This window comes from Mesoplodon bidens (assembly GCF_964165515.1).
Source record: "Mesoplodon bidens genome assembly, chromosome: 3".
In the NCBI taxonomy this organism is placed as follows: domain Eukaryota; kingdom Metazoa; phylum Chordata; class Mammalia; order Artiodactyla; family Ziphiidae; genus Mesoplodon; species Mesoplodon bidens.
The window spans coordinates 24,847,773-24,862,474 of record NC_138178.1 but is presented as its reverse complement, the minus strand read 5'-3'; the positions used below and the strand labels follow the sequence as shown (position 1 = coordinate 24,862,474).

The window sequence follows — 14,702 nt, the reverse complement described above, 5'->3', positions numbered from 1 at the left end:
AAGGTCATATTCGCAGGTGCCAGGTGGACATACCTTTGGAGGCGCCACCATTCAGACACCACACACTGCAATCATTTACTTCCTCACCTGCCCAACAACTCATGTTGAGCCCGAATATACCAAGGAAATGTGGCAAGGACAGAGACAAACTAGACAGAGATTCTGCCCTCAGGGGTTTACAGTCTAGAAAGAGGGGCAAAGCAGATGCTTGTAGAGCTTGATGAAAAAATGGTGAGTGCCGTGGGAAATGGACAGAGAAATACAATAGGATGGGAACTTAACAAGGTGAGAGATACATCAGCTCAAGTCGGGAGTGTTTCATGGCAGTCTGGATATTTGAAGTGGATCTTGGGAGACAGGAAGACATGAACTTGTGGGAATGCGGCATTCGAGGCAGAAAAACTAGCTTCCCGAAGGCCTGGAGGCAGGAGACGATGGGGGTTCATGGTCAGTGTTAAGAAATCCAGATCAGTGGGAGCACAGGTGAGTGAAAGGCAGAGATGAAAGGTGATGGTAGAGAGGTTGTCTGGGGACAAGATGGGGTGCCCTGGATGGGGTTCAGTCAGGGAAGATTACACAGCGTTTTGAACATGAGGGTGTGGGATAATAACCTTGATTTCTGAAGATAATATTTTTGTATTTCATAAATAGTAAAAATTATTTTAAGCTAGAAATATTTGAGATTCAGTAGATGCAGAGAGAGGCCTTCCTGGAGCTTTCTTTATCTAACTAAAAGAAGACACTTAAGAGAAATAAGGACCACCATGAATTCCTTCTTTGGGGTGGGTCTGATCCCAGGAGTGAGGCTAAGAGTAAACCTACTTCCATAAATCTCCATTTGGGGGCAGTTTTTGGCCCTGAAGAAAACAAGACAGGAAGACCACTCATACCTATGTGGACAAACATTATCACAAACTTTCTTGTTTCCTGAAACCCCTATTTGCTCTTTGCGTTGGAGCCTTTTCTTCTTCTTCTCTTTCCTCTGGTAAGTTAGCTATTTAAGCCCCAAATTCTAACCACTCCTTTGAGTGCCTCATCACGTGTATGCATGTTGCATGTGTAGATAAAAGCATGCTTCTCTTGCTCATCGGTATTTTGTTAATTTAATTCACAGGCCCTCAGATACTGAACCTAAGAGGTAGAGGAAAAGTTATTCCCACTCTACAGTTTATATGTTGTATATGTGAATTAAAATGGAGAAGGAGACTTCAGATGGGGACACTGGTTCATCAGCTATTAAATAATCCAGGCACGATTAGCAGGAGAGAAAGTAGAGATAAGTATATAGTTTGGAGAAGTTGCAGAGGCAGAATCATAAGAATTTGGTAGGAGAGAGAAGGAGGTTAGAAAGGGGGAGGGGATAGTCAACAAGGACTCTGTGGTTCTGAGCCTGGATGACCAGGTCCATGATGGTGCTGTTAATAGAATGAGGGACTACAAGAGAGATTAAGATCCTAAGTGAACAGGATGAGTGGAACTGTGTGAAGCCTGGCAGAGAGGCTAGAACTGGGGATGAGGATTGAGATTGTCTGCACTGTGCGTTCTTGAAGGCATGGCGTGGGAGGAGAAAACCAAGGAAAAGTGAAAGCAAGGAGGGAAGAGGGGACTTGGAGGTGATTTGGGGAAGGAGGGAACGGGGCCAGCCGGGGGTGGGGTGGGGGGTGGGTAATCAAAGGTGGAGGGGATGAAAGAGCAAAGGGCTGTGTCAGAACATCCGAGGGGCCGAGATCAAAGAGAGGGTCTTTCCTTCTATAAAAAGCTGCAGAGGGGTAGATGAGGATCTAGAACATTCCACATGAACTGGAAAGAGGGCGTCCTTGGGGGAAGCAGTGTCAGGAGAGAAGTTGGAGGGCAGAGCTGAGTTCGGGGGTTGGAGATCACTCTTTCAAGAATCTTGTGGGGGGGAAGAGCATTCCAAGTACTGGGAGCAGGAAGTGCAAAGGCCCTGAGGCAGAACTGTGTCAGGGTGGTGGGGAAACCACTATGACTGAAGCCAGTTGAGCAAAGTTGAGAGTAGGAGGCTAAAGACCTCATCCTGCAGGTCCTTTGAAGGCTGTGTAGGGAATCTGGAATAAAGTATGTTGGAAAGTGAGTGGGAAAAAAAAATCTTGTGGGGAAGGAAAAGAGGAATATAATACTAATAACTTAAAGGTTATCTGAGTTTCTCTCCTGTTGGAGATTTTTAAGGATTCTCAAAATTTAAAACATTAACTCAATTCTAGCTACATTTTGATGATAACCAAAACAGAACCAAGTTCGGGGCAGGGAGCAGGGGCAAGTAGGGAATTAAACTATGAAGAGGCATCTTTCTTTCTTTTTTTTATTCCAGTTTTACATATCCTCCTCTTTGTCATTAAGTCACAACATTTTATCAAAATATACACACAGCACAGATATTTTAAACATGGATAGCTAGAATTCTTATTAAATAAGATCGCTGCAAATAGCATGCATGGGTCTTTATGTTGAAGGATGTCTCTCTCAAGAGACTTAGGAGTCATCAAATCATCGGTAATGGTATAATAAAGGGATGGGTTATCTTTTCTCTAGAAGAATTACGCACTTCATTTTTTTTTTTCCTGTTCTAATGTGAGGATGGTAATGAGAAACTGCCACTGATACTGAAATCAACTGAGAATGGATGGATGGAAAGGTTTTATTGGCAGGAGTAAAATGACTCTATCTTTATTGGACTCTAAATTTAATTTCTACGTTGACAAGATAACCAGAGTAGGAGTCTAGTAAACATTGCACATGGATGACACGAACTCTCCCCACTTTCCTCTTGCCTGTGAATTTCATGGCTAAATCAGAATGAATGAATTTGTAAATCTCAAGTTACAAGCTATGTTTATTATGAAGAATTCCCATAAGAACCTATCCAGGGCTTCCCCTACCCCCTACCCTTTACACTCGCCCAGGTGTGAACAGAATAAAATGGGTTAGTGGTTACTTGTCTGCGGCCGAGTGGATGCCAGCGCTACACCAGGCAACGTGCAGTTTCAGTCTTGAGAAGTCTGGACTCTGGTCCTTGAGTCAACACGTATGTCACGGATCAGCAGTTGGTGCCCAGGTGAAGAGCCATAACTTAGAGTGGAATTAAGTTTTCAAATCTTTCACAGTGCGGAGAACCGTCTTCAAGTAAATAACTACAGGAAGGAAGGACCTAACTTCAAGAGTGGCTGTGAGAGACGACAGGGGAGAGTCCGAAGGGCATTGTCATTAGTGAAGCAGAGCTGGTTCCTGCTACACATGCAAAGTCGGTGAGGAGCTCAAAGGGCTCAGCCTTTACTGTTGAGTGTTTCTTTTCTTTTCCAAGTGGAAAAGGAACCCAAGAAGTGTCGCTTGAACCAGTTCACAGAGAGAAGGCAAATCCCTTCGTGTGTCTGGAGAGGAGAGTTCAGGATATCAGCTTCTCCATCCCTGGATTCATGAAGGAAAAGTTCCGGAACATGTTCTGGTCCATGCTGTTGATCAGCGCTCTGTCTGCAAATGACAGCCGGGGCTTTTCATTCAAGAATTCTTTGTCGAAATTGCTACAGTCGTACGGTGATTTCTTGACCAGAGTTTAAGGGGTGGGGAGAAAAAGAGAGGAAAATCAGGCCACTGAATTCATGATTCATTCAAGATAAGGGCTTTTGTCATCTAGGCTATAATCTGCGTATGAAAATGTTGGCGTCTGCCAATAAACGAAAGTAATACTGATAGATGATTGTATAGGGCCTTTGTTGAATATCTCTAAGATTCTGACTCATCAGCGTATCGGTAGTGTAATTAAATTCGTATACAGGAATTCCATGATGTGTACATTCAAATAACTTTCCATGAAGCAGGACTGGCAACCTTTGAAAAGGTGGTAAGCCCCAATTTGACCTCTGTCCTTTTAGTCTACAGGGGACAGTGACGGGGGAGTGGTAGGTTGGGGTGGGGGCAGAGGGGGCGGAGGATCGGAGAAGTTTTGCAGATTATATATCCTGGTTATCAATATCCTTCACTCCCATTGGTTCCCCGACCTACATTAATTTTATTCTTTTATTTTTATTTTTAAAATTTTTACTGGAGTGTAATTGACTTACAATGTTGTGTTAGTTTCAGGTGTACAGCAAAGTGAATCAGTCATACATATACATGTATTCCACTCTGTTTTTGATTCCTAATAAGGACCTACTGTATGGCACACAGAACTCTACTCATACTCTGTAATGGCCTATATGGGAAAAGAATCCCACATTAATTTTATTATTAAACATCTTGGACTGTCTTTCAGAGACAACACAGATTGGGGTGAGCTCCCTTCTGGTCACCTGGTCCACTGGTGCCCATGACAGAAAAAGAGACCTATTTATAAATACTGTTCAGTATGGTGTACACTTCAGCTTTCTAAGATTAAAAGCAACCATAATCAAATGTCACCCTTATGTGAGCGTGACTAAGATCCAGGCCCATCCCACCCTCAAGGGGGCCCCTGAGCTGCTGAGGCCAATGGTTTGTGGTCTCTGCCTACAAATAGCCACTCAGACCATGGGTCAGGGAAATTCCTTCCTACGGGAGGAATTGGGAATTGTCCCATAGGGAAAGCATAGCTGAAACATCTGATTTTTATGTGGAAAATATTGAGTCCATTGTAATCTACCATGGAAGCTGAGATATGAATGACATTGTTCTGATGAGCTGGAAGAAGGCAAAAATTCATCATACCATAAATAAATTATTAACCCATGTAGTAGAAATGGTGCTGTTACAAATAATAAGAGTGCTAGAGGCCACCCTTTAGGACCCTTGGAATATCTCCAGAGCTTAGGACAAATGTTGACCACAAGTAACTCTTCCTGCCCCAGGGGCACAGTGCTGCTTCTGATTACCCACTGGCACGACTAATAACAGAAGATACTTTCTGGAGTGAACGCTGTGCTTTGAAATCCACAAGCCTGTGCCACCTCCATGCGAAGATGGTTCATGTCTACCCAGGTCATTGCTACCTTATTCCCAGAATCACCAGGAATGGGTAAAGCTGGCAAATCCACCACTTTGCTGTACTCCTTAAAAAATTATTATTTACTCTTTAAGTTGTGGTAAAATGTACATAACATAAAAATGACCATCTAACCATTTTAAGTGTACAGTTTAGGGGCATGAAGCACATTCACGTATTGGGCCATCCATCTCCAGAACTTTTTTCATTTCATCTTTGCTTCATTTTATGGTGACCCAGGAAGTTCTGCCTTTTCTCGGGGAGGTTGGTGACTCTTGCTGGTGGGTATATACATGGGAATTTAGAGACCAGTCTTTTTCTAAGTATCAGTTTACTTCTTAAATGAAAAAACACCTACCAATTACCATTAGGGTCTGTAGTTATATGAACAGATGACAAATGTCAGAGAAACTTTCATAAATATCACAGAAAACATGGATCCAAAACTCCTGTCAAAGGATGCAGGGTTTATGCTCAGGTTTGGGTCATGCGGGCTGTGACCCTGAAGCCTGGACACACCCTGTGCAAAGCTCCACATGGCATCTGAGGGTCATCCCCACATGTACATGTTCAGTCTAAGGCATGTACACGTGGTGATCCGTTCTTCACACAAATACATTTGATCACACAGGTTAAATTCTGCCAGTGAGTAACATCCCCTCCCCGCCAGCCCGACAGACTGATTAAAGAAGGCTTGCTTCCAAGAACTGCAGAGGGTGGGTGGGAAGTCGAGGCCCCGGCAGCCTGGGTGTGATGTGAGGACTGTGCGGGCAGGACCACAGGGCCCCGGAGGCTCCTTACCACTTTAGGCCTGAACGGAGGGTCAATCTCCTTCCTTTCCAGCTCTTCCCAGTTGATCTCCCGAAACAAGGGGTGCTGGCGGATGTCTCCCCTTACCCCCAGGCGCTTTTCAGGTTCTCTTACGAAGAGCTGAAAGGGAGCAGAAGGGGAGCAGTTACTTCTCAAGGGATGAACCAGGCCCCTGGGAGTCAGGTGCACTTCTTAGCGTGGGAGCCAGGATCGCATGCACTTGACTCCACTAAGAGAAGGGCCCGGCTTTTGCCACCTGATTTCCGAACCTTCTTTTTCTACCAACCACCATAAACTATCGAGTCAAGTCAAACCAGCGGCAACAAGTCTACTGAATATTCCAGAGTCTGGGCTTTGCTCTAGAAGTGCAATGTTTTGAGTTATCTAGACCTAGATTGAAATCAGCTTTTCCCTGTGTTGTTATTCATGGGACCTGGCAAGTTACAGAGTCAGTTCCCTCATCAGTAAGGTGAGGGAAGTATCCTCCTCACAGGGCTGTTTTGTGGGTTAAAACAACAATATACACACACATGTGCGCACACACACACAGAGGTGTGTGCTAATTCCTGGTCTGTAGAACCCAACAGCAGAAAGTAAGTGACCAATGTGTTGGTTGTTTGGTTTACTATCCATCGATCAAGTTTGATTTCTTTCAAAGCTGCTTTCTTAGGATTACAGTCTTGCTCTAAAGAAAAGCTCACTTCAGGTGTGACATAAACTAGCCCCTGACAGTCAGCTTTGTATTTTGTAAGGCATCTGAGTATCCGGAATCACTCTTCATTCCTGCAAACCTGCTGGACACTAATACTTTATTCAAATCATCTTTAATCATCTCTGACCCATTACATATGTATTTCCTCTTTGTGCTCTCCCCTCTCCTACTACTTTCTCCCATGAGGTCAAAGTGAACATTGGCCAGGACAGGAAAGAAACCTGGAAACTCTTCAAACTTAAATAAAACATGTCAAGGGCTTTAAGGAAGTAGAAGAGTCCTAAAATAGTCTCGGGTCCTGGGGGTCTGGAGTAGTGACCTCTTCTCTTACATCAGCTAGATGTTTATGTATCAAATATTACAGGGTATCATACGGTCAAATAACTGCTTATTACAGGGTATCATACAGAGACTCTGAGTCTTGAAAACAGAATCCAAGTCAAGTGCAGTGATTTTCCATGAAGTGCTGGCAGGACTGGACCTCCATTTGCAGCTACATTGCATGAACCTCGTGCTTATACCTCTTATAAGAAGAGTCAGTCTTATGTGTAGTCAAAATCTTCAAAAGCTCTAGTCTATAATCACTAACTAACTAACTACCATGCTGTAGCAAAGTGGAGATTTTTTTTTCTCTTTTTTTAAATCAGGAGACTCCTCTTAAAGCCCAAGTGAGACCTCATGCAACCACCTAGTATATCCAAGTGGTAAATTGTTGGAATGGCCCCAGCTTCCTCTCTCCTTTTTCATATGGAGGCCACTGAGGCCCCTCTATGGAAACTTAGGGTTCCAAAGCACCCCATTAGAAAATCACTGCATAGTGGATATAACATGAGACTGTCATTCAAGAGGCTTACGACCGACGTGGCCTGGGGCAAGTTTTCTGAGTCTCAGTTCCATCACCTGTAAAATGAAGGGTCAGACAAGGTGGTCCTTATGTCCCGTGAGTCCCAACATCCCCTGAACCCCTAGGCCCGCCTTCCAGGCTCCCTGCAGTGCTGACACTCGTCCTCTGATTTCACTGTGACCTTCTCGTCCATCCGGACACGTCTGCTCATTGAATACGCATCTGCCTTTCCTACCTCTGCCCCTCACCGATGACATCTCCGTCTTGTCAGGGTTTCCCTCTCCCCACATCCACTCCCATTTCTTCCTCTTCCTCTTTAAATCCTGACTCACCTGTCAGGATTCAGCTTACACCCCCTCTTCTCTGTGAAGCTTTCTTTGATTACCTCCACCCACGGTGAGCTCTCTCTCCTTGTCAAGTCATATTCACATGGTTGGTTACATCACCCATCCCACCCAGTGTCCCTTGAGAGTCAGGTCTTGTGCTAGAGGCCTCATCAAAACCATCTTGTCTTTAAAGGCAGATTCTAAAAGCAGAAAGCTTTTAGAAACCAAGGCTCAGCGTAGCTAAGTAACTTGCTCAAGACCACGCGTCTAGCCAGCAGTAGAGCCTAAATGATGAGCAACCCCTTCCTACTTCTGGTTTTGGATGGTCTCTCCTCTGTGGTCCATAGAACACCTCCCTTCTACTAAAGAAATTAGCACGCTGTGTGTGTGTGTGTGTGTGTGTGTGTGTGTGTGTGTTTATTTAAAGACTGTCTTTCCTGCTGTAGTGTAAGCTCTGGAAGGCAGATATCATTTATGTTTCTGTTTCTTACAGAATCCAGCCCAGTGCCATGTACAAAACAGACACTCAATAGATGTTTGTTGAATACGTGAGTAAGCTGTCTTTCCACTTTTTTTCCAGATTATGTGGCTTAAAGTCTCTGTCTTCTGTTAGTCTCTTGGTTTCAGCATATAGAACAGCCTAGAGAAAAGTTCACAGTAAAGCACACTTTCCTATGGACTCAGACACCAGCAAGAGTCGAGAGGGAAAAGCAGATTGATGCTTTCAGGAGAAGAGGGAATAAGTGACTTGCCCCCCATCCCTTGCCTTGAAATGATCCTGATAAATGATCGACTTCCACTTCTTAAGGACATTTTGATGAAGCAAGGTTAGAGAGAAGGTGTGAGTGCCCCATGAACAAGCTGAAACCCAGCCTCGTGTTGTTATAATTAAATGCTTCAGGGAATCAGGTTAGAAGTGTGCACATGCTAGGTTTCCTGTTAGTTTTCCCTAGTAACATGCGGCATTTGTTCCAAGAGGATCATAACAAAGAGCCTCCTGAACCTGGTATATGTACCTGTGAAATTAAAAAAAAATTTTTTTAAGATAAAATGTATAATGAGTAGATAGTATGATCTCCAGCCTCGAGACTCAAAATCCTTTCCCGTTTTGCACAGACGAGTGAATTATCTTCTCTGCCCTGCAGCCAATCACCCCCCACCCTGGTCCTGAAGATGCTTGTTGACCTTATGGGAGGTCATCTGCCACCGGGAGGCTGCACCGAAGGAATAAATGTTCATGAAAGAAAGGCTTGATTTTTGTCTATAAAAGCTGTCAGAAGTGTGGTTTACACTTACAGGAAAAAGCACATCTCTGACATAAATGGCCAGGATGCAGCTGGAACTTGTTTAAATTTATTCGGCTATCTGGGCAAGAAAGCAGTGCTGGGCTGCTGGGGATGGACCCCCGCTTCCCCCGGGCTCAGCGCCTCCCACTGGAATCTCCCTTCCTCTTTAGTCCCTCTTCAGATGGCTCTTTCTACAAAAGGGAGAGGTATTTCTGTTTGCAATCATTCGTTTTCCGGCATTTTCCAAACAAATGGACAGGATATCCTGGGTGAATAAATGAGGAAGAAAGGGGCGTGTCTTTGACAATAGTCAACTGGACAGCAGTGTCACAGCTGTAATTCTTTAAAAAAATTTTTTTAAAATTTTATACAATTTTTAAAGGTTACTTTCCATTTACAGTTATTACAAAATATTGGCCATATTCCCCGTGCTGTACAATACATCCTTGAGTCTATCTTGCACCAACAGTTTGTGTCTCCCACTCCCTCACCCCCTCCCCACTGGTAACCAGTAGTTTGTTCTTTGTATCTGTGACTCTGCTTCTTTTTTGTTATATTCAATAGTTTTTTGTAATTTTAAGATTCCACATATAAGTGATATCATATAGTATTTGTCTTTCTCTGTCTGACTTACTTCACTTAGCATAATGCCCTCCAAGTCCATCTATGTTGTTGCAAACGGCAAAATTTCATTCTTTTGCATGGCTGAGTAGTATTCCATTGTGCACGTGCATGTGTGTGTGTGTATAAATATATATAAAATATATATATATATATAATCTTGTTTATCATTCATCTATTGATAGACACTTAGGTTGCTTCCATGTCTTGGCTATTGTAAATAGTGCTGCTATGAACACTGGGGTGCATGTATCTTCTTGAATTCATGTTTTTGTTTTTTTTCGGATATATACCCAGGAGTGGAACTGCTGGCTCATATGGTAGTTCTGTTTTTCGTTTTTTGAGAAACCTCCATACTGTTTTCCACAGTGGCTGCATCCATTTACATTCCCACCAACAGTATACTAGAGCTCCTTTTTCTCCACATGTTCGCCAACATTTGTTATTTGTGTTCTTTTTGATGATGGCCATTCTGACAGGTGTGAGGTGATATCTCATTGTGGTTTTGATCTGCAGTTCCTTGATTAGTTTGATTTTGTAGTTCCTTGATTAGCACATTCTTTGAATGTGCTTGTTGGCCATCCTCATTTCCTCTTTGGAAAATGTCTTCTGCCCATTTTTTTAATTGGGTTGGTTCTTTTTTTTTTGGTTTTGTTTAATTGTTTTTGATGTTAAGTTGTATGAGCTGTTTATACATGCTGGATATTAATCTCTCATTGGTCATACAATTTGCAAATATCTTCCCCCATTCAGTAGGCTGCCGTTTCGTTTTGTTGACTGTTTCCTTTCCAGCTGTAATTCTGGACGGAGCACACAGCCTCTCATGATGTGCATGTGTTCAGCGCACTACGTGCATCCATGCCCTTTGAGGGCTAAAGAGGTTGAAGTCTGGTACTGACACCACTGCTGTTACAGAGGCCGCTGAATACTCTTTGCTTAGTGTTTCCAGAGGACCCGTTACTTCTGGCTTTCAGAACATATGTAAAATTCCCTAGAGGAGGTTTCTCTAGATATGATAGATCACCTTTGATTTTTGCAGAAAAGGGAGCTCAGGGCTGTGGGGGCTGTTGGATTAAAATCAGAGCACAAGAGGCACAGGGGCAACTGGAAGCCAGTCTCACAACCAGCACATTGCCAGGTGGCCACAAATTTTTATCAGCCCAGCTCCTGGAAAACGGACAGCTGTCTTCTTCATGGACAAGAACAGAGAATTTTTATTAACTCACAGGAGAAAGAATAAGCCCAGACTCTTCCATGTGGGTTTAAAACCTCTTGCACCAGTGAGTCCTCTTTCTTCACCGTCTTTATCCTTAACTGTCTTGGTCTCTGCTCTAGTCACCAAATTCACGTTCTACTCTCATAGCAAATATTCTTCCTGCCACTGAAACTGCAGCTGACTCTCTCTCTCTCTCTCTTTTTTTTTTTTTCGTATTTGCTGGAATTTAGCCTTAGATGTAGTTTTGTTTTTCAACTTTTTATTTTGAAATGATCATAGTGTCTCAGTCTGCTTGGGCTGAGACTGGGAGGCTTAAAGAGCACACATTTATTTCTCATGGTTCTGGGGGTGAGAAGTCCAAGATCTAGGTGCTGACACGGTCAGTTTCTGGTGAGACATCTCTCCCCGGCTTGTAGATGGCCATCTTCTTGCTAAGTGCTCACATGGCCTTTTCTTTTTTATTTATTTATTTTTATGTTTATTTATTTACTTATTTGTTTTCTTATTAGTCATACTTTTTTTTTTTTTGTGGTACACAGGCCTCTCACTGTTGTGGCCTCTCCCGTTGTGAAGCACAGGCTCCGGACACGCAGGCTCAGTGGCCATGGCTCATGGGCCTAGCCTCTCTGCAGCATGTGGGATCTTCCCGGACCGGGGCACGAACCCGTGTTGCCTGCATCAGCAGGCAGACTCTCAACCACTGTGCCACCAGGGAAGCCCTAGTCATACATTTTATACACATCAGTGTATACGTGTCAATCCCAATCTCCCAATTCATCACACCTACCCCCGTGGCTTTCCCCCCTTGGTGTCCATACGTTTGTTCTCTACATCTGTGCCTCTATTTCTGCTCTGCAAACCAGTTCGTCTGTACCATTTTCTAGGTTCCACATATATGTGTTAAAATACGATATTTGTTTTTCTCTTTCTGACTTACTGCACTCTGTATGACAGTCTCTAGATCCATTCGCGTCTCTACAAATGACCCAATTACGTTCCTTTTTATGGCTGAGTAATATTCCATTGTATATATGTGCCACATCTTCTTTATCCATTCGTCTGTCGATGGGCATTTAGGTTGCTTCCATGAACTGGCTATTGTAAATAGTGCTGCAATGAACACTGGGGTACATGTGTCTTTTTGAATTATGGTCTTCTCAGGGTATACGCCCAGTAGTGGGATTGCTGGGTCGTATGGTAGTTCTATTTTTAGTTCTTTAAGGAACCTCCACACTGCTCTCCATAGAGGCTGTATCAATTTACATTCCCACCAACAGTGCAAGAGGGTTCCCTTTTCTCCACACCCTCTCCAGCATTTGTTGTATGTAGATTTTCTGATGATACCCATTCTAACTGGTGTGAGGTGATACCTCATTGTAGTTTTGATTTTCATTTCTCTAATAATTAGTGATGTTGAGCAGCTTCTCATGTGCCTCTTGGCAATCTGTATGTCTTCTTTGGAGAAATGTCTATTTAGGTCTTCTGCCCATTTTTGGATTGGGTTGTTTTTTTGTTATTGAGCTGCATGAGCTGCTTGTAAATTTTGGAGATTAATCCTTTGTCCAATGATTCACTTGCAAATATTTTCTCCCATTCTGAGGGTTGTCTTTTGGTCTTCTTTATGGTTTCCTTTGCTGTGCAAAAGCTTTGAAGTTTCATTAGGTCCCACTTGTTTATTTTTGTTCTTATTTCCATTACTCTAGGAGGTGGGTCAAAAAATATCTTGCTGTGATTTATGTCAAAGAGTGTTCTTCCTATGTTTTCCTCTAAGAGTTTTATAGTGCCCGGTCTTACATTTAGGTCTCTAATCCATTTTGAGTTTACTTTTGTGTATGGTGTTAGGAGTGTTCTAATTTCATTCTTTTACATGTAGCTGTCCGGTTTTCCCAGCACCACTTATTGAAGAGACTGTCTTTTCTCCACTGTATATCCTTGCCTCCTTTGTCATAGATTAGTTGACCATAAGTGTGGGGGTTTATCTCTGGGCTTTCTATCCTGTTCCATTGATCTATGTTTCTGTTTTTGTGCCAGTACTATATTGTCTTGATTACTGTTGCTTTGTAGTATAGTCTGAAGTCAGGGAGTCTAATTCCTCCAGCTCCATTTTTTTTCGCTCAAGACTGCTTTGGCTCTTTGGGGTATTTTGTTTCTCCATACAAATTTTAAGATTTTGTGTTCGAGTTCTGTAAAAAGTGCCATTGGTAATTTGATAGGGATTGCATTGAATCTGTAGATTGCTTTGGGTAGTAGAGTCATTTTCACAATATTGAGTCTTCCAATCCAAGAACATGGTACATCTCTCCATCTGTTGGTATCATCTTTAATTTCTTTCATCAGTGTCTTATAGTTTTCTGCATACAGGTCTTTTGTCTCCCTAGGTAGGTTTATTCTTAGGTATTTTATTCTTTTTGTTGCAGTGGTAAATTGGAGTGTTTCCTTAATTTCTCTTTCACATTTTTCATCATTAGTGTAGAGGAATGCAAGAGATTTCTGTGCATTAATTTTGTATCCTGCAACTTTACCAAATTCATTGATTAGCTCTAGTAGTTTTCTGGTGGCATCTTTAGGATTCTCTATGTATAGTATCATGTCATCTGCAAACAGTGACAGTTTTACTTCTTCTTTCCCAGTTTGTATTCCTTTTATTTCTTTTTCTTCTCTGATTGCCGTGGCTAGGACTTCCAAAACTATGCTGAATAATAGTGGTAAGAGTGGACATCCTTGTCTTGTTCCTGATCTTAGAGGAAATGCTTTCAGTTTTTCACCACTGAGAATGATGTTTGCTGTGGGTTTGTTGTATATGGCCTTTATTATGTTGAGGTAGGTTCCCTCTATGCCCACTTTCTGGAGAGTTTTTATCATACATGGGTGTTGAATTTTGTCGAAAGCTTTTTCTGCATCTATTGAGATGATCATATAGTATTTATTCTTCAATTTGTTAATAGGTTGTATCACATTGATAGATTTGCATATATTGAAGAATCCTTGCATCTCTGGGGTAAATCCCACTTGATCATGGTGTATGATCCATTTAATGTGTTGTTGGATTCTGTTTGCTAGTATTTTGTTGAGGATTTTTCCATCTATATTCATCAGTGATTCTGGTCTGTAATTTTCTTTTTTTGTAGTATCTTTGTCTGGTTTTGGTGTCAGGGTGATGGTGGCCTCATAGAATGAGTTTGGGAGTGTTCCTTCCTCTGCAATTTTTTGGAAGAGTTTGAGAAGGATGGGTATTAGCTCTTCTCTAAATGTTTGATGGAATTCACCTGTGAAGCCATCTGGTCCTGGACTTTTGTTTGTTGGAAGATTTTTAATCACAGTTTCAATTTCATTACTTGTCATTGGTCTGTTCATATTTTCTATTTCTTCCTGGTTCAGTCTTGGAAGTTTATACCTTTCTAAGAATTTGTCCATTTCTTTCAGGTTGTCCATTTTATTGGCATAGAGTTGCCTGACGTAGTCTCTTATGATGCTTTGTATTTCTGCGGTGTCTGTTGTAACTTCTCCTTTTTCATTTCTAGTTTTATTGATTTGAGTCCTCTCCCTCTTTTTCTTGATGAGTCTGGCTAATGGCTTATCAATTTTGTTTATCATCTCAAAGGACCAGCTTTTAGTTTTATTGATGTTTGCTATTGTTTTCTTTGTTTCATTTATTTCTGCTCTGATCTTTATGATTTCTTTCCTTCTGCTAACTTTGGGTTTTGTTCTTGTTTCTCTAGTTCCTTTGGGTGTAACGTTAGGTTGTTCGTTTGAGATTTTTCTTGTTTCTTGAGGTAGGCTTGTATAGCTATAAACTTCCCTGTTAGAACTGCTTTTGCTGCATCCCATAGGTTTTGGATCATCGTGTTTTCATTGTCATTTGTCTCTAGGTATTTTTTGACTTCCACTTTGATTTCTTCAGTGATCTCTTGATTA

The 14,702-nt window shown here is 42.1% G+C and overlaps 1 protein-coding gene across 4 annotated transcripts in view; it reads right to left on the bottom strand.

Annotated features, from left to right (window-relative positions):
- Positions 1 to 2,453: 2,453 nt before the first annotated feature.
- The window catches only part of PRKCQ (protein kinase C theta), a gene marked incomplete at its 5' end in the record, with an annotated part of 105,751 nt that continues 93,502 nt past the window's right edge, over positions 2,454 to 14,702 (bottom strand). For all 4 annotated transcript variants that reach the window (XM_081226775.1, XM_081226776.1, XM_081226777.1 and 1 more), the window contains 2 exons: positions 2,454 to 3,556; positions 5,774 to 5,902. In XM_081226775.1, the coding sequence (XP_081082901.1) occupies positions 3,401 to 3,556; positions 5,774 to 5,902 (285 nt within the window). In that variant the 3' untranslated portion in view covers positions 2,454 to 3,400. The remainder of the gene's footprint in view (positions 3,557 to 5,773; positions 5,903 to 14,702) is intronic.